Here is a 19731-nt window from a genome sequence, read left to right on the forward strand (position 1 = left end):
AGCCCTGCATGAAGTGGAAGTTTTTTTCACAATTTTTTAGAAACTTTTTTTTGTTATGTTGGGATCTTGTTGTGATCTTGTGATCTGCTCCTTCAGCTAGAATTGGGCACTGCATTATCTCCTCTCAGTAAATGTGGAACTTATGTTCTGATTTTTATTCAGATGTGGCTTCACTTTCACTATCCCTTCTGACAAAGATTTGTATCAAAAGCCTAAATTTCCTTAATAGCCAGCTAATTTCCACCTGAACACTTGCTGGATGGCTCCACTGCCTTATACTACCATGTATATAGTATAGTATAAAACACTCATTACCTATAACTGGCAAAACCAACATGAATTACAAGTTTTATGGACAAGTAATCAAGACTCCCATAACCCACTCCAGAAATGAAACTTTGCAGAGATACTTTTAAAGAAAAGGAATCAAGTATCCAAAACCAACGTAACAAAGATGCTTTTCAATGTTAATCACTTTCATTTTTAAATACTTATTTCAGCAATACAAAAAATTAATTGCATCTGTATTTCTTTTCAAGGAAAAACATCATAAAAAAGATAATGGACATGTTTGTCCAACGAACTTACCTATTACAAGTTTTTCCTCTATCTGTCACCTCATATTCTTCATATTCTGGGCTACTTCCCTGTTCCAAGATGTCAGGTATGGCTGTAGGACTTGTGAAAAGGGCAACATCCGTATGTGAAATTGGGATCTGTTTGAAATCCAGGGTAAACTCATCATCCAGCTCTGGCTTGAATATGGGTATTTCTAAGGGCACACATGTGTCACCACCAGACGGGGCCAAGTGAGTCAGGTCTTCAGGCTCATCTTTCAGTTCTATGTAAGAAGAAATGAAGATTATAAAGTTGAAAAAACACTTCCTGCACATCGTAAAGGTACTGACAATTAAATACTTTATTTTTCAAAAGCTTACTAATCTACAGTACATTGTATTAAACTAAGTACAGTAGTGATAAAAAAAGCAGAACAACTTTAAATCTACCTTTATAAACAATTATAGAACAATTTTCCTAGCATATGTACATTTCAAGTTGTAATGGATGGAAGTATCTTTTTTGGTCAGTCATGGATAAAATATAATGCTATAATTGAGAACAATACAGAACTGATCTAGGGTTTCCCATTAGCATGATGAGTGAAGGTTCCTATCCAGTCAGTAGTTTACATCTACATTAGGTCATCATCAGGCAAGTACATGTGAGAAATTAAGAAGCTTTTATTGAAAATTTAATTTACTGAATGCAAAGTTTCTGCACGACTACCTCCCCTATCCAAGAAGCTGCCCCAACCCACCCTTAAATTGTTCCAAAAAACCTCATCATCCTAAATATAAAATGGAAGACCCTGAGACCTGGGAATTATATTCAGTGTAGTATAATAAAAACAAGGAAAATTTCAAAAAAGGTCTAGAAGGAGTTTGGAACTAGAGAGATCTTAGCTTGCCTCTCTTTATGCCTCCTAATAAAATAAGGAATACCTTTGGCAGACAATAACTAAGGCAAGGAAGAATTAGATGGACAGCTTCTGGTGGGGAGGTTCTATAGAAAGGTGGAGAAGGGAGCTGGTAACCGACTTGGTGCCTCAGACAATCATCTCTTAGAAAAAATCCTGTAGGTACCACTCTGGGGGAGATGCACCAAAAACAGGACCAAGCTAAATCATAGAACAAAAATTGAACAGCTTTTCACTGGCTGAGACTTATCAACTCTCCCCTCCTCTATTAGAAAAAGGAAACTTAGGTGGAAAATGCTAAAAGCAGTGAAATAAGGAAAGGACAAAAAGAGGTCATGTAACATTTTAAAGATAATTAATGAACAGTAATGTATCGAAACAAGGAAAACAACTGAAAGGAAACAGTAACTGACCAAACAGCTTTAATGGAAAATATATATATTTTCAATTGTAAAAATATAAGACTGGGAAAAGAGAGGTTTTAGCTTTGCTTAACAAATTTACATCTAACTTTATCAGCAGAAATGTAATGTATGACTCAAGTATGGCAATGAGCACAAAAAAATCTGCTGATATAACTTTAAAAAAGGAAACTCATTAAGGAAGTAAACATACCTGTATTCTATGTGAGTAAGCAATAATGAAAATGAATGCGCAAAATCAGCAGCACTTGCTGAAGAAAACAGGGAAGAAGAAAATTATAAACAACCAATCACTAAGCATGTATAATTCTAATGGGAAACTAAAAAAACATTAATTGGTAAGGATACTTGGGAGCATAAAATCCAATGTCTCACCTATGCCAAATGGTTGATCATCTGGGAATATGAGATAACCCTTGTTCATCTCCTCAGTACGAGGGGTGAAGATCTTGGAAGTGGTTGCCACTGGGGTAGGAGGTTGAGGTTGGGGTGCAGCTGGAGCTGGAGATGTAGCTTGAGCTTGAGCTGGAACAACTCGGCTGGCCGGTGAACGTGCTGGGACACCATTCACCACCTGTGTCTGGTGAGCAAGGAAGAATAAAACAGTCATTACATCATCAACACTGTCGCACAGTCAACTGATCATGAGAATACTGTAAACAAAATGCATGCACACTGCCAGAAAGGAATTTATGCAGTAACCAGGAAACGTTAAATAATTACTTTTTTAATACTGTACTTTGAAACATAGAGCTGGCAAAATTCCCAACTGAGTGCCTACAGTAATCATATGCATTAATTAGCCTGTTCATGACTAAAAACAGCTGTGTCAAGGACACCAATGAATGGCCTTTTTCTACCTGAGTGGCCGGACTTTGGCCCTAAAGAGCACATCAAGATTATGAAAATGTGATTAAGATACCAAGACTCCAACAATGAACTCTTCCCCGTGGTGATTTTTAGAGCTGCTGCCACCATTTATAAAATGAAGGACTCACCTTAGGTTGTATATCTGTCTTGGGCTGCAACACTTTGTGTGTAACAACAGATGGCACAGAAAGAGCCACGGGTGGAGCGCTATCCTGCGATTTAGTCGATTTAGTGTTGTTACTTTTGCTGCATCGTAACTGCAGCTCGGATAAAACCTCGCCTGGCGATTCTACACCACTGCAAGAGAAATTTTCCCATAAGTATTTTTCAAAATGATAACAGCAATAGTGCAAAGTGAAAATCACTTTTTATTATTAATGAACACTGGTAACACTTGCATGAATGCATTCATGAATAATCAACGGTTTTAAACATTACAAAGTTATTGACTTTTTACCATATTGTACCTTAGTACAGTACTCAGCTATCATGGATGAGAAAGATCAATTTTGACTTGCACTTGTCATGCCCAATCTAATTCCAATAGGTGCAAGCTACTCCAAAGTTATAGTGAATTTGATATCATGGATGTTTGCAGTGTAATACTGGAAGTATAATGTCACATGCAAAATTAATGACAGACTTACAAATATGTAGCCAGTGCTGCATACTTATTATTTTGATATCATAGTGAGATGGGGGATTTTGATTCTACAAGACAGCATGAATTTAACAGGAATCCACATGTCTAAATCAATGATATTCTCTCTTGATAATTGTGCGGATAAGTCTACTGTTACCCTAAAAACAAACCTGAGGTGCACATGTCCGAATCCTAGTACTGTATAGTGAAATTGCCATTAAGGGGTTACTTGTGGCTTAATTTTTGAAAATATGGAACTGTTACATGTATAATATAGTGTCCTCAGCTATCGTGTTGGAGCTGGGCAAATTTTGATGTTAGTGTAAGGATCTGAATTCTGCATGAATGTGGATAAATCAAAATGAATTCTTATCTCTATTGATAGCTGAGTGGATAGGGCCACTGTCAACCAAGATCAACCAAAAGGGAATAGGTTGAATCCTAGTCTGGGTATGTACACTTGCTCTTTGCAATTCCCTTTCCTATTTGTGACTTTATATACTGTATATACTGTATCTATAAATATAATGCACATGCATGCACTTGCACACACTCACTTATATACATATACATACACACACACACACATATTAATATATATATATATATATATATATATATATGGAAAATATATATATAATGATAAAATCAATAATGATAATTTTTTTCTAATCAACTTGATGAATCTAGTTTCCATCAGATCACAATATAACTGCCTGGAGGAACATATTCATCCAGATTACAACTCCTCGCAATTTATGAAGTATATTGTCATTTATATAGACGGAATTTTGTACTCTCTCTCTCTCTCTCTCTCTCTCTCTCTCTCTCTCTTTTGAAGTATATTATCATTTATATAGACAGAGAATTTTATTCTCTCTCTCTCTCTCTCTATTGAAGTATATTATCATTTATATAGACAGGGAATTTTGTACTCTCTCTCTCTCGCTCTCTCTCAAAGTATAATTTATATAGACAGGGAATTTTGTACTCTCTCTCTCTCTCTACGTGTTTTCTCCTACGTGAAAGGAAGGTAGCATAAACTTAAAGATGCTCAAACCAACTATGAGTAGAGAGATACACTTAACGAGCACGCTGGGAGCACCTTCGTATCCCAAGGTGAGGGGTAATGGGTGGTTCTTGTTGCCTTGGATAGTACTGCAACTATACACTCAGCCATCTGCTCTAGGAAATTGGAACTGCAATACCGACTCAACGTGGGGTCGATCAACTCAATAATACGGGCCGAAATTACAACAGCCGACTGTGAAAGGCACAGCCAACACAAGTTTCTAATGGAAGGTGGGTCAGAGAGAGAAGCGCCAGTGATATCTGCTGAGAGAGAGAGAGAGAGAGAGAGAGAGAGAGAGAGAGAGAGAGAGAGAGAGAGAGAGAGAGAGAGAGAGAGAGAGAGAGAGTCTATAGCAACTCTCGACAACTGATATACTGTCGAAAAATCGTTTAAAGTGCCTTTCCTTTGAGAGAGAGAGAGAGAGAGAGAGAGAGAGAGAGAGAGAGAGAGAGAGAGAGAGAGAGAGAGAGAGAGAGAGTGTGTGTGTGTATAGCAACTCTCGACAACTGATATACTGTACATTTCCTGAGCAATGTCCCGAAAAATCGTTTAAAGTGCCTTTCCTTTGAGAGAGAGAGAGAGAGAGAGAGAGAGAGAGAGAGAGAGAGAGAGAGAGAGAGAGAGAGAGAGAGAGAGAGCCTATAGCAACTCTCGACAACTGATATACATTTCCTTAGCAATGTCCCGAAAAATCGTTTAAAGTGCTTTTCCTTTCACACACACACAGATGGGACGAGTAACAAAAAGCAGGAATTACAGAAACCCACGTATGACATCTCAAGTTCTTCATGTTCATATCTCCGCGCTACTTCAAAGCTGAGGTGCATCTGACTTTTATCTTCCGGTGGTTCAGAAAATATCTAAAAATTAAACATTAATGCCTGTCTACCTGCAAAGACCAGATCTTGGGAAACGCTGAATTGCACTGCAATGAGGCCAAATTTAACTAAAACGTAACTCGTTCTAGCCTGCGGGCGATTTATACAAAAATCACCTGCTTTTAATTTTTTTTTGATGCAATAGATCCACTTCAAGTTTACCCCAAAAAAACATTTTATTTTAAGGAATCTTATCACTCATGATACGGCCGTCCCGAAATCTTTTGGCCTCAGTCTCTGGTCATATTTCTTAGGCTTCCTTCATACAAACCTTATCCCAATTCTTGTTTCATCTTCTGGTTTGTATTCCCTTCAAGGATTCCCACAAATTCTTCCCTTCTTTCCTCCACTCTCCGTTTATAATCTTCCCTTCAAAACCGGGTCACGGATAAGAGAGTAAACTGTGTCCGCCCTCAACAGGATCGGGGGGGAGGGGGGGGGGAGAGTTTCAGGAGGAGGAGGAGGAGGAGGTTGTAATCTGGTACGATGGTAAGTGGGAAAAGAAACGGGAACGAAATGTGTTCAATCTACGAGTGAATAGAGAGAATGAGTTATTACAATGGAGGAGTAGGGAAAACTAGGAGAAATGAGAGGAAAAGAGAATATGAAAAGGAGTAAAGGTGTGATGAGAGAGAGAGAGAGAGAGAGAGAGAGAGAGAGAGAGAGAGAGAGAGAGAGAGAGAGAGAGAGAGAGAGACCCAAACAATAAAAGAATGACCGAGAATAACTACAACGAGAAATATAATTCCTTAAAAAATGTTTTACCATGTACCGTGAACTGGTTATTCATATCAGATTGAATGTGGAAGCAAGAACAAATAACACAAAAGTAAAAGAAATTTATGTCTACAGTTATGTAATAATTCTCTTCAAAAGCACTGACTGCAACCAACGTCAGCAAATCGTTCGGCTATTAACATTTATATTAAGCCATGCTGCAACTGTTTGTGAACAGCGGAAGACAAGTAAGTGTCTAATTGTCTACCAAATCACGTGGTTCGTAATAAGCCCTGTACCCAAACAATGAATAATTGTCTCCCAAATCACGTCGTTTGTAACAAGCCCTGTACCCAAACAATCACTAATTGTCTCCCAAATCACGCGGCTCGTAACAAGCCCTGTACCCAAACAATCAATAATTGTCTCCCAATTCACGTGGCTCGTAATAAGCCCTGTACCCCAACAATCAATAATTGTCTCCCAAATCATGATGTTCGTAATGAGCCCTGTACCCAAACAATCACTAATTGTTTCCCAAATCACGTTGTTCATAATCTCTGTACCAAAACGATCACCAATTGTCTCCCAAATCACGTAGTTCGTAATGAGCCCTGTACCCAAACAATCATTAATTGTCTCCTAGATCACGTCGTTCGTACCAAGCCCTGTACCCAAACAATCGGCAATTGTCTACCAAATCACGTGGTTCGTAATAAGCCCTGTACCCCGGACAATCACTGATTGTCTCCCAAATCACGCCGTTCACAATAAGCCCTGTACCCAGACAATCGCTAATTTTGTCCCAAATCACGTCGTTCGTAACAAGCCCTGTACCCAAACAATCAGGACGACCGTGAGCGAATATCATCAAACTCCTGAGCCATTCATTCACAAAATCCGCTTCCATTCTTCGACAACAACAACTTTAAAGGAGAAACAAGGGGACTGAACCTTAAGTAATTGACGGGGAAGTCAGGGGGTCGGGAGGAAGGGGGAGAGAAAGAAAGAGAGAGGTCGGGGCTGTAATTCAATTAAAGCCTTCGTGTTTCCGCATCTAAACTCCGGTTTCCTTCGAGAGGCTGCAGTCTGCAGGTTCAGCGATGGGCGCTGATCACATGACCTATCCTCCATACAGATTTCAATGTGGTCACTAAGAAAGAGAAGGTCTGTTCACGCGCAGGTAGGCGGAGCTAAATCACGCGGCGAGGTGGGTAGAGAAAGACTCACAAGGGAGTGTTTATACACCAAAAGATTTGAATTTTAATAACCTTTTGTAAAAAATTAAACAAAAATGCAATAGTTTGTTTTAAGGTTGGAAGGGCAATAAAAGATTTATTTCATTCATAGAATATTCAAATCATCAAGAATATAACCAAGAAACAACTCCCGGCTGATAGTGACGTAACTTCCTGTAATATTTACAACTGTTATTTAGCAAAAGAAACAAAAGAGTTATAACTGGTGACTCCAACTGAAAAAGTTTATCATTACCTGTATTGTTAGGCCTAATCTTATAATTGGTGGTATCTGGTCAACTGCCAATGAACAATGGAAATATTGCGTCGATTAAGTAGGTCAAATTTATTCTCCAAAGGAAACTTGGTATTTTAATTCCCTGACCTAAAGTTCATAAATGGTGGCATCCGGTCAACTGCAGTATGTTTACTGGCAGAGAAACAAACGAAATACTGCTCAGGTACTATGAAAAAGATTAACTAGGTGAAAAATTTATTCGAAGGAAATTTTCAAACTCCTGGCCCAAAGTCCATAATTGGTGGCATATAGTCAACTTAAATTATGCTATTTACTGGGCAAAGGAATAAGAAACTTTACGCAGGTATTGCAAAAAGATTAACTAGGGTCAGCAATTTATTCACCAAATGGACTATTGGTATTTTAATTTCTCGACCCAAAGTTCTAGTCAGTAATTATCTTCTGAGTTTGAAAAAGAAAAATTCCTTAACCACACTGATGATGATTGTTAGCTTTAAAGGAAATCAACTGGAATGTTCAGACGTTTAATGTTAGCTTAATAGGAAATCAGCTGTAATGTTCAGAAATGTTAGCTTAATAGGAAATCAGCTGTAATGTTCAGACGTTTAATTGTATAGCAAATAAATATGAAAAATTTATTTACATTACATCTCCTATTTCCCTGTACACCACCCAAAATCTAAAGTGAAAAACGGATTATCAATGGTAATAGTAAACACAGGAAATGTTAAGAGAAAATATATGTTATACTGTAAATATTTTCAACTATATAAACTGATTTATTATGAACAGTTAACTTTACTTCGATAGAATACCAGAACTCTCTCCTCCAACAATCATCGAAAATCCAAATAAAGGGAATCGTGGCATCTAATAATTTGCAGTTATAAATGGTAATAGAAAACATAGTAACTATTAAGTAGCAAATATTTGTCGCATTGTAATATATTAACAATATAAACATTCATTAAGAATCATCGACTTCATTTCAAAAGAATGCAAAATCTAAATTTGTCCTCTGATGCTGGCAGATGCATTGTTGGTATTGCTTCAATCTGTAATTGTGCAAGATGTCTTGGTATTGAGATTCCAAGTAATTCATTTGTAAGGATCATTGCATAATCAGTTGATTTAAAATGCAAAATACAAATCCTCGAAGAATCCACATTAAATTTGTCTGCAGAGATGAATCCATTTCTTTCGGAGTTTTAAATTCTTAGAAATTTATGAAAAGTAAGATCAGTATTTCGATGTGAACTGGAGTTACATCCATAGTGCACAAATATTGGGCATAGTCCTACAATGACGATGACCAAAATATACACAGTATAAAACCACGATCGCATTTACAGCTCTTCCTTTATACCTCCTTGGACTGGCTGACAGGTAAATAGCCCATCCACTCGCACCGTGACGTCATGCGCGAAGTTGGTCGAATTTTGGGTCAGTTGTGAACAGACCTTCTCTTTCTTAGACCATGGTCATGGGGCGCCCGAGTCACTCTGAGCGACGGGTGTCGAATTCCACGTTATTGGAATTTATAAAACCAGAAATACAAAGTACAGAGTATTCTGTCCGCCACAGTTTTTTTTTTTTTAATGCAAAGACCCGTGAAACAAGCAACCAAATGACCTTGACCTAACTTAGGCCCCGTGGAATCCAAAGAGGAAAGAAAAATCTCAACTCCCAACAACGACGGAAGTCAGGGAAAGCGGAAATTAGAATTACAAATCTTGGGAACAAGAGGAAGGAAATAATTACCGAACCAACAGTGCAATCAGAAGCTACTTAGGAGTTTGATACTAAAAGGCGGTGGAATTAAGAAAATACTCGTAAAAGCCTTTGGTTTTAATGGCTAGCCTACCCGTCGCGTGGAATCTGAAAACCAATCAAAATACTCCTTGAAGATATTGAATAATTTGACTTGAAGTGTCCTGTCAGGTGTCAACTACCTTTAGGAACCTGACGATAATTTCACAACTCTTACATCGTTCTGTCCCTCTGAAATATATAAGAAATAGTATATGACTCGTATTTTACAAACACAAAAAAACTATTTACCCAAAAACTTTTTCCCCAAAAAACAAAGCTGCAAAAGTTATATAACCATGACCGGTGCGCTGCCTTTAAACCGGGCTCAAGTTCTTCGCTCAGCAAAATTCTCTCTCTCTCTCTCTCTCTCTCTCTCTCTCTCTCTCTCTCTCTCTTTCCCTTTCCCTTTCCTGCACGAACAACCAAGTCGATGCCTTTCAAACTTTCGATTCGCTTCGTCAGACATGAAATCGAGTTCCAATGCTTAGTCGTTCACACGGCAAAATTTCGTATCGAAATACCTTGTGACCATCGGGAAACTTTGCTGAGTTTCAATCCAGTACTGAAACTGGAACTGAAATATGTGATCACGTGAGACCAAAACTTTAATTCAACTATCTTTTATGCTAAAAAGAAAAAGAATAGTGATAGCCTAAGCTAGGGTGCTCCTGAGAACACCTAAATAGTTAAACTCCGTAAGGGGGTTAGTGCCGTCAGTGCACCTCACGCGGTGAACTTTAGGCATTTCTTAAGGTTCTTTGCAACGTCCCTTCGGCCCCTAGCTGCAAACCCTTTCATTTCTTTTATTGTACCTCCGTTCATATTCTCTTCCTTCCATCTTACTTTCCTCAACCCTCTCCTAACAATTGATTCATAGTGCAACTGCTTTGAGGTTTTCCTCCTGTTACATCTTTCAAGCCTTTTCACTCTCACTCTGCCTTTCAGCGCTGAATGACCTCGTAGGTCCCAGCGCTTGGTCTTTGGCTTAAATTCCATATTCTATTCTGAAAAGTTGAAGACGCAGACCTACTTCGATGAGAACTGTGAGAAGGCAGGGTGAGGATGAGTGGAGATTAGTGTAAAATAATAGAACACGGGGAAATGGAAAAATGAGTGATTAACTGAGCGTCACGCGTCGTTGGAGTTGATAATGATGCAAAAAATATTTTAGTCAATCGATGTAACTGCATTAATTCCCTCAGATTATTTCATTTGTTAACTTTTATGCAAATCGGAAAGGTTTATAAATAAGCAACATGAAAGATTCAGCTATGTGAAATGCAAGCGAGCGTAAGATCTACCGGTTAAAATCAAACTAAAAACGAGATGCGCAGTTCCCAACAGCTTTGACCTGACGTTTGTGAGAGAGAGAGAGAGAGAGAGAGAGAGAGAGAGAGAGAGAGAGAGAGAGAGAGAGAGAGAGAGAGAGAGAGAATTAAAACTCATTATCTCGCGCGACCATGGCTGTGAAGACGGGAAGGTGGCGTTAAATGGAAAGGAAGAAAGAACAGCGTGGTAGCGAAGCCCCCCCCCCCGCCCCCCACACGCACATTCACGAACCCTGACCTTTTCCTCAAACTCGCCAGAACCAGGAACCAGCGGGATGCATCGGATTTTGTCCTTTTAAGTCTTACATCCTACAATGAAAGGGACGGAGGAGAGAGACAAAGAGGGAACAGGAATACAGACAAAGAAGGGATACGAATAAATAGTAAAAAATTGCGCCGAAGTTTCTTCGGCGCAATCGAGTTTTCTGTACAGTGTATAATGCTGTGTGACCCGTGGCTCATGAAGCTTTCAGCCACGGTCCGGTAGTGGCCTGTCCTATAGCACTGCTAGATGCACGATCATACCTAACTTTAACCTTAAATCAAATAAAAACTACTGAGGAGGCTAGAGGGCTGGAATTTGGTATGTTTGATGACTGGAGGGTGGATGATCAACATATCAATTTGCAGCCCTCCAGCCTCAGTAGTTTTTAAGATCTGAGGGCGGACGGACAGACAAAGCCGTCGCAACAGTTTTCTTTTGCAGAAAACTAAAATGTGAACTGCCGGCGTTACACATCTTCCAATGAAGAAAGGGCGACACACTCATTTTTCATAGGAGGCTGTGACGGCGTCTGTGAGACGTCGCTGCGGGTGGAGCTCTGTGTTCAGGGAACCGAGACCTCCTCTAGATGAACAGCGGGTCATTGTCGATTGGGTGGTCGGGGGGGGGGGATAAATAAGGCTCCCTGGATATCCTTAAGAAAAAAATATCCAGCCGTTCACGGAATAGGAGTCTACAAGCTTCAATAATAATCATAATAATAATATTATTATTATGATTAGTATTATTATTATTATTGTTGTTATTATTATATTTAGAAGATGAACCCTATTCATACGGAACAAGCCCACCACAGGGGCCACTGACTTGAAATTCAAGCTTCCAAGGAATATTATGGTGTTCATTAGGAAGAAGTGAGAGGAAGTAAAGGGAAATAGAGAAAGAAGAGATCTGGCTTATAAAATAAGAAAAAATAAATTAATAAACAGAAAAAATGTAAATTATTAAAGTATAAGGAGAATAGTATTGCGGTATAATGCACTGCATCTTCGCTGGAAGTCGCAGATGCGAGCGAAGGAGACAAAAAGGAACATCAGAAGAAAAAGAGGTAAATGATGACGACGATGATGATGATCTAAAGAAATAAAAAAATAAGGGAAACAAAACTAAGATGTAATGGGCTCTGGGTCAACGAGTGAAGCATGAGCAGCAAGATGAAGTTGAAGAGAGAGAGAGGTAAAGTAAATAAAAGATCCTCTTGTGTGCAAAGGTCAAAATAATTTTTTTTCTTCTATTCTTTCCCCATCTCTATTCAGCGCCCGAGTGGTGCCTCATAAAGGTTGTATGAGAGGTTTCCGGAGAAGAGTCAACATGAAGAAATGTAACGAAATGAATTTCAGGATGGGAGTGAAAGACTCTCGATGGGCGTGGAAAAAATAAAAATAAAAAAAAGGGTGGGGGGAGAGAATCGAGGGTAAAAACAATGAAGTGTTTGTGAGACCCAATATTCCTACATTTGATTTCTGGCTGCAGAGTCTGACCAGGACATATCTGTCCGAATCGATTGCATTCATGAAGTGCACACGGCAAGTAAAAAAGTACCCATCTTGAATGGTTCGAAAGTTCATAAGTTAAATTCCTATTTGAACTCTGACCTTTAGGTATGAACCTGACCTTTTCCCTGCATCCACCATATACAATTTTAAGTCTCCATTCCACTTGGAGGATATATAAGAAGTCTGAAGTTTTTCTCATCAAAGATTAAGGGCTTTAGAACACTAACAATATCAGACAGACTGACGTACAGTGGGCCAGCCAGAGACAGGTCAGGTCAATTACTGAGTGGACAGGGAAGGTAAACCGGGGGCCAAGAATAAAAAATATCTCCTCAGAATTTGGAGTAAATCTAAAATTACGGGTAACGAAAAACCTTACAAGCGAAACACTTCTGCGGAGGAAATAAATTTACCGAAATCACTTAACATTACGCCCTCCAATATCTAAGTTCCATAGCGTACCTAAAACAAAAGTAAATGCTGATTAAATGCAGTATTACAGTATTATAGAAGCAAGCAAAAGAAGGGTCAATAACGGGAGCAAACATTGAGAAGGGAAGAGGCTAAGAAAGACGGATGCCCGGGTCAAAATCCCAAGTCGGAGAAACCAAAGCCTAGTGAGATCACCTGGGAGAGTAACACTACTGGAGTTTCAATCCTGTTTTCATGAAATCACTTTCCAACTTTTTAATTTATTGAAACAATATACTACTTAACGGCGTACATCCAAATCTTGCTACATAAAATAAAAATGAACTTCAATAGGTAACGAAGCAAATACCCTCAATAAATAATTCAATGATGATATATGAAAATCTCATTTCCAAAATTTATTACAGTTGCAGACAGATTCATCTAAGGGCAGATTTAAAAAATACAATGAAGCAATCAACCTGGATTGAGCACCACAACACCGCCAATATTGATTTGGCATTCCAAAAAGGGCTGAAACGGGACAAGATAAAGCTAATCTGATCCCAAGGTACACAAAAATACTCTGAAATAAATATGCAAAGGGATTCAATTCTCCCCGTAATAGAAACGATTCCTCACAGTCTGAGGTCGCAGATGATACTGAGTCGAACAAGACCAAGTCCCATCATTAATCGGGAAACGAAAATGTATTTTCAAGTTCCATTTAAGATGCACTCTCGAGGCTATCCAATAAGCTAACCCGGGACTTAGGTCGATGTGAAAACTCTGTGCTGTTCACACAGAAACCAAAGACCTGTCGATTCTAAGACTGGTATGTCATTGATGAACAAGCTATTCACGAAAACTAGAAGCTAAAAATGAAGAAAAGAGCGAGAGAGACGTATACATACGGACGAACACGCCTGATGGACCAAATGAGAGCCGTTAAGAGGACCAACAAAATAAAACACCAAGGGTGAAGGTCGGTAAACAAGATTAGGCTTCGACGACAAAAGGAACACTAATGACCAAAATGTACGCCATTTGTAGAAAGACGAAAAGTTTTTACATCAAAACGGAGATGAAATGAAGACCACAAATAAAAGCTCCAATAGGGGAGGGTAGTGCAGTCAGCGCACCTCCTGCGGTGCACTGTAGACATTACTCAAGGTTCTTTGCAGCGTCCCTTCCTAGGGCCCCTAGCTGCAACTCCTTTATTGCTTTTACTGTACCTACGTTCATATTCTCTTTCTTCCAACTTACTTTCCACCCTCTCCTAACAGTTGTTTCACAGTGCAAATGTTAAAGGTTTTCCTCCTGTTACAACTTTAAAACCTTTTTAATGACAATTTCCCTTTCAGCGCTGAATGACCTCATAGGTCCAAGCGCTTGACCTTTGTCCTTAATTTTATATTCCCATATATTCCAGAAATAAAACCAAGAATGCCTTAAAAATGAGATTCTCAGTTATAAATGAAGAAAGAAGAGCAAACGAAGACTTGAGAGAGAGAGAGAGAGAGAGAGAGAGAGAGAGAGAGAGAGAGAGAGAGAGAGAGAGAGAGAGAGAGAGAGAGAGAGAGCTGTAGTCAAGAGGGCTTGAAAGTCGGGTCTGGCCAAGGAGGCGGTGTATTATCGACTGTTAGCCAGGCCAGATTTAAGAACGCTATTTTCCAGCATGTGGTCTCTCCTCAGTAGAACTCCCCCACCAAAAACAATGGCTTTTAATATAGGAAGCTCCACGCTGGCTCTCTGCAGAAGGCGATAAGAACAAAAGAACGGTGAAGGGAATGTCACAAAGACAAAACTTGACAAAAAATACCAACCCAAAAAAGATTATTTCATTACAAAGTGTTTTTTTTTCTTTTAGGGATATAAAGTATTTTCGTCATAAGCCAAATTTCCTTCATCGTAATTTTATTATTCATCGAAACATTAAACATCGGGAAAGGAAGTTGATGCCTAAATTCATTTGTTTGAATAGTCAATTTGTCTGGCTTAAAAAAAAATTGCCATGACATGAAAAGATTAATAAAGAAACCAAGCTTAACCCTACTTGATCTGATAGTCAAGAAGAAATAACAAAATAAAACAATAAACCTGAATTTCCGAAGCTTCAATGAAATTAAATGTCACGCTTTGGTCCTTCGTTAAAATGCAAATTATGGATTAGAATCACACAATAAATTTATAGCCCTTACTCTAAAGATTGAGGGTAACCAACAACTATCAATACAGATTTACTAAAATAATGCTTAACTTATATTGCAAAGTCTACAAAAATGGGCAGATTCACAATTTACAGAGATTATGGTATTGCAACCAATAAACCCCTTTCAATGATAATACTCAAAACATTCATTTACAAACAATACGGCAACATTAATCATACAAGTGAGCTAATATTAACGACATACCTATTAAACTGGAAAGCCGTGAATCAACGCGACATAATTTTTCTGATCATAAATCTGATGGGACCATAGGGGGGTAGCGCCATCAGTGCACCTCACGGGTTGCACTGTAGGCATTACTAAAGGTTCCTTGCAGCGTCCCTTCGGCCCCTAGCTGCAACCCCTTTCATTCCTTTTAGTGTAACTCTCTTCATATTATATTTCTTCCATCTTGCTATCCACCCTCTCCTAACAATTATTTCATAGTGGAACTGTGAGGTTTTCCTCTTGTTGCACCTTGTAACTTTTACGCTCAATTTCCCCTCCAGCGCTGAATGACCCTCATAGGTCCCAGCGCTTGACCTTTGAGCTAAACTTTATATTCTATATTCCATAAAATATAACCTACTTCCACACACACACACACACACACACACACACACACACACACACACACACACACACACACACACACAGAAGACAAAATTCAGAGAAAACTCAATCCTCTCTCATTTATCGGGGAGGAATCTATGAAATGTATCCCGCGAGAATTTCCCTTAATAGCTCCTACAATTTCAGGAGAATTCTTTCACTCCTCTTAGCAAGAAAATTCCGATCTTCTCAAGTGATTAAAGTTGCGACGAAGTCTGAAGACCGGAACATCAAGACAAATGGATAACATGAGGATTCTGTCCTCCATAAACGTAAAGAGCATTCGCAAGAGATATATGCATCCTTAAAAACTAAATTGTTTTTCCACTCAATGCTTCCAAAACTTCTCCAAAAGTTCACTTACAGAGGAAAAAAAAAAAAAAACTCTTATTTCATGACTGCTAGCGTTTTTTTTCTTTGAGTGAGACCTAGGATTATTAAATATAATGTAAACAGATGCAACATCACATTTATTTAAATGTGGAAACCCAGAGTATTCACTTGATCATGTTCAAGTTAATAATACATAAATAACACAGTAACATGTAAATCTTTAAATTTTCGTAAAATTCACTTTTACACCCAAACATATATATATATATATATATATATAAGTGCTGCGGCTGTATATATATATATATATATATAATATACCCCCTTTAGAACCTAAATATATTCATTAGAATTCACAGTGTATATAATTAAATCAATGAAAAACTATAAAAACAAAAACTGTATGAACACGTTTAAAAAGGTTTTCACATTTTAAATTATTTAGTTTCTAAAATTAAGGGGGAATTGCCTCGATAACGCTCCCCGGCCCACCTCAGACCTCAAGCAAGTGCTGACGGCTGTCCCGGATGACCCTTGAAAATGAAGAATTTTTCCCCCTTTAGAACCTAAATCCCGGGTTCATTAGAGTCCTATATACTATAAAATAGCGTCTTTAAATATATATATAAAATATAAATTTTCAGCGCCCACTACAAGAGCCGCGCGTGAACGTTTAAGTCCCCGTAATTTCACACTAATCTTCAGACGAATGTTTTATAGTTATCCGGAATATATTATATATATATATTTGCCTCGAATAACGCTATATATATATATACCGCCCTCAAGGAAGCATACATACGTCTATATCCCGCGATGAATTGAAAATGAGGAGTTTTTCTACCTTATTAAAATTAAGATATATAATATATATATATATATATATATATATATATATATATATATATATATATATATATATATATATATATATATATATATATATATATATATATATATATATATATATATATTATTAGGTGGCAGCAATGAATTATATCAGCAATAAATTTTCTGGTGGCTTGTGAGTTTCAGTAATAAACATGGGCATTTTCTATATTAATGTTTTTAAATTTAACTTTACAGCACTGAAGTTTAAGCTCCTAACATCAAGCAACAGTATAATCGGTAACAGTGGCATGACAAACAAGCAATAACAACACTGACTCCTAACATAAGGAAACGAAAAACGATAAAAGTTCCGAATATCGTAGACAATCAATTTTATTTACTACAGCCGCCCGAGAGGTAAACTTTCCTTTCTTAGCCTCACAAGAAAAACGAACACTTCCATCAATCATACAGACGATTGAAAAATGTAGACAGCTTCCCGCCGCCCCCCCCCCCTTTCCTGCTTAACTACAGAACTTTAGATTAACTTTATATCACAGATATTTTTCATTACAAACTTCAACAAACTGATCGGGAGAGTTGGACAAACTGCATGACGGGGGGGAAAAGTATTTTTATTTTCACGAAAAAAATTTTTTTTCTGTTTTCAATCAAGCAGGTCGAACTTTTTTTTTTAACGTTTGACAAAAATATCAAAACATCCGCGATGAACTAGCGGTCGATGGTGACGAGTTTTCATCACCACAAACGTTCCCACAATTTGTTAATGAAATGGAAACTCTGAATCTCTTTGAATGGAAAATACGAATCAAATTCTGAATAGAATGTTGGCTGGTGATATGCTGCCGTATGAACTCAAAATTCTACTTTTAAAAATACAGTTAAAATAGCTAGGGCTATTCAAGAAATTATTTCTTTGTAATATAATGCAACTCAAAGCACAATGTTCAAGAAATTATTTCTTTATTTTTGGAAGATGATATACCTCAAACCATAATATTCAAGAAATTATTTCTTTATTTTGTAAGATGATTTACCTCAAACCATAATATTCAAAAAATCATTTCTTGACTTTGTAATATGATACACCTCAAACCATAATATTCAAGAAATGATTTCTCTATTTTGTAATATAATTTACCTCACACCATAATATTCATGAAATTATTTCTTTATTTTGTAAGATGATATACCTCAAACCATAATATTTCTTCGTTATTATACTAATAAGGGAAAAAGTCCTCAATTTATTTTTCTTACTGTCCATGACCTATAAAGCCTCGATATCCTCTGCTCTAAGGCGACCTGTTTCTCCCACAGCTTTATTTTCCCCATACACACACCATCACAAAAGATAAATGGTTATTTTCTTCCTAAACGCCTCTACTCATGAAAAAGGGAAGCCTTAAATCGTGATGAAGGCCACCCACATCTAATTAAAAGTCCACCCCCGGGGTAGGTAATACAGGGGGGTATTATGGGAACAGGCAATTTTCCTCTGATTCATTGATCCACTAAGTCTTTTTTGGGGGGGGCCAATATCACTCGCCGTCTTTCCTTCCAGTCACAGACCTTCCTGTATCTCTATACTGGTTCCCTAGGCTCCCCGTTCTTTCTTAACATGGCTGGTCTCCTTTAGGTTTCTTATAACAGTCGTTTCTCTCTCTCTCTCTCTCTCTCTCTACAAGTTATCTCTACATCCAAGGTACGTGTCTGTTACATTTATCCCTCTCCCTCTTTCTACTGCTTTTATCTCTCCGTAATCTCTCTCTCTTTACCTATCTCCATAGTAATTATCTTTACTACGTTTCCTACCCGCTCTTTCTCTTCGCTGTCGTGTCTCTCTCTCTCTCTCTCTCTCTCTCTCTCTCTCTCTCTCTCTCTCTCTCTCTCTCTCTCTCTCTCATCAGCATCAAGGAAGGGCAGGAGAAAAGTACGGTTCCATTTACATAAGGTAGGAAAACAAAGAGTGAACCGCCCACGAATAAGGACAGAATACTTAATTCCTTTAGGAAGCGCATCAGCCGACTCTCACAGGGGGATCTTGTTTGTGACAAAGATCATGAAAGATTGAATTGCTTAAAAGCATCAAGAGAATTATTCATATGAGTAACGAACCGTTCATCGTGAACCTACTGCTTTTTTGTTATTTTTAATGACCCAAAATATTTACGAACGTAGAAACACGGAACGGGAGGAACTGACTGAAACCTTTATTTTATAACTGTGCTGTACTGGTCCTTACAAAATATTAAGTAAAACAAATATTTACTTTCATCAAGTTTTACCCAAGGAAACTCTGAACAGAGGAGACAATAAGAACAACGTCCGCGATGCACTAAGCGACCAACTCTTACAATAGAACACCGTTATGTGCTTGCTTCGACAGGAGAATTGGAAAGGCAATTTCCTTAAATGCAAAAAGTGTGTAGCAGAAGGCCATGGCTGTCAGCAGCTTTAACAGCCACTGCAGACAGAGCAAAGGGGAGAGGGAGGAAGAGGGGGAGGGGGGGGGGTGTGGCGGGAGGATGGTTGGGGTCAATTTTCAACCAAAAAGTTAGCCCACACGATGAGAGAGCGGAGAACATAGTAATTTGTGTATCTGTGGAGGCATAATCTCCAAAGGATAGCAGTGCTTTGCCAAATGCTTCACTTAATTAGTTGGCAGATGCTCCCTAATCGAAAAAAATGTCATTACCTAAGTATGCTTGAGAGAGAGAGAGAGAGAGAGAGAGAGAGAGAGAGAGAGAGAGAGAGAGAGAGAGAGAGAGAGAGAGAGAGATTTCTAGCATGACGAGAGGGGGAGCTGCAGCAG

At 38.2% G+C, this 19731-nt stretch overlaps 1 protein-coding gene across 19 annotated transcripts in view; it reads right to left on the minus strand.

The window, feature by feature from the left end:
- LOC136825321 (hypoxia-inducible factor 1-alpha-like) overlaps nt 1-19731 on the minus strand; it is a 458510-nt gene that overhangs the window by 8188 nt on the left and 430591 nt on the right. For all 19 annotated transcript variants that reach the window (XM_067081474.1, XM_067081479.1, XM_067081472.1 and 16 more), the window contains 3 exons: nt 2898-3066; nt 2275-2479; nt 589-841 (listed from right to left, as the gene is read on the minus strand). In XM_067081474.1, the coding sequence (XP_066937575.1) occupies nt 589-841; nt 2275-2479; nt 2898-3066 (627 nt within the window). The remainder of the gene's footprint in view (nt 1-588; nt 842-2274; nt 2480-2897; nt 3067-19731) is intronic.

The sequence above is a fragment of the Macrobrachium rosenbergii genome, chromosome 37, assembly GCF_040412425.1.
Source record: "Macrobrachium rosenbergii isolate ZJJX-2024 chromosome 37, ASM4041242v1, whole genome shotgun sequence".
Lineage (NCBI taxonomy): Eukaryota > Metazoa > Arthropoda > Malacostraca > Decapoda > Palaemonidae > Macrobrachium > Macrobrachium rosenbergii.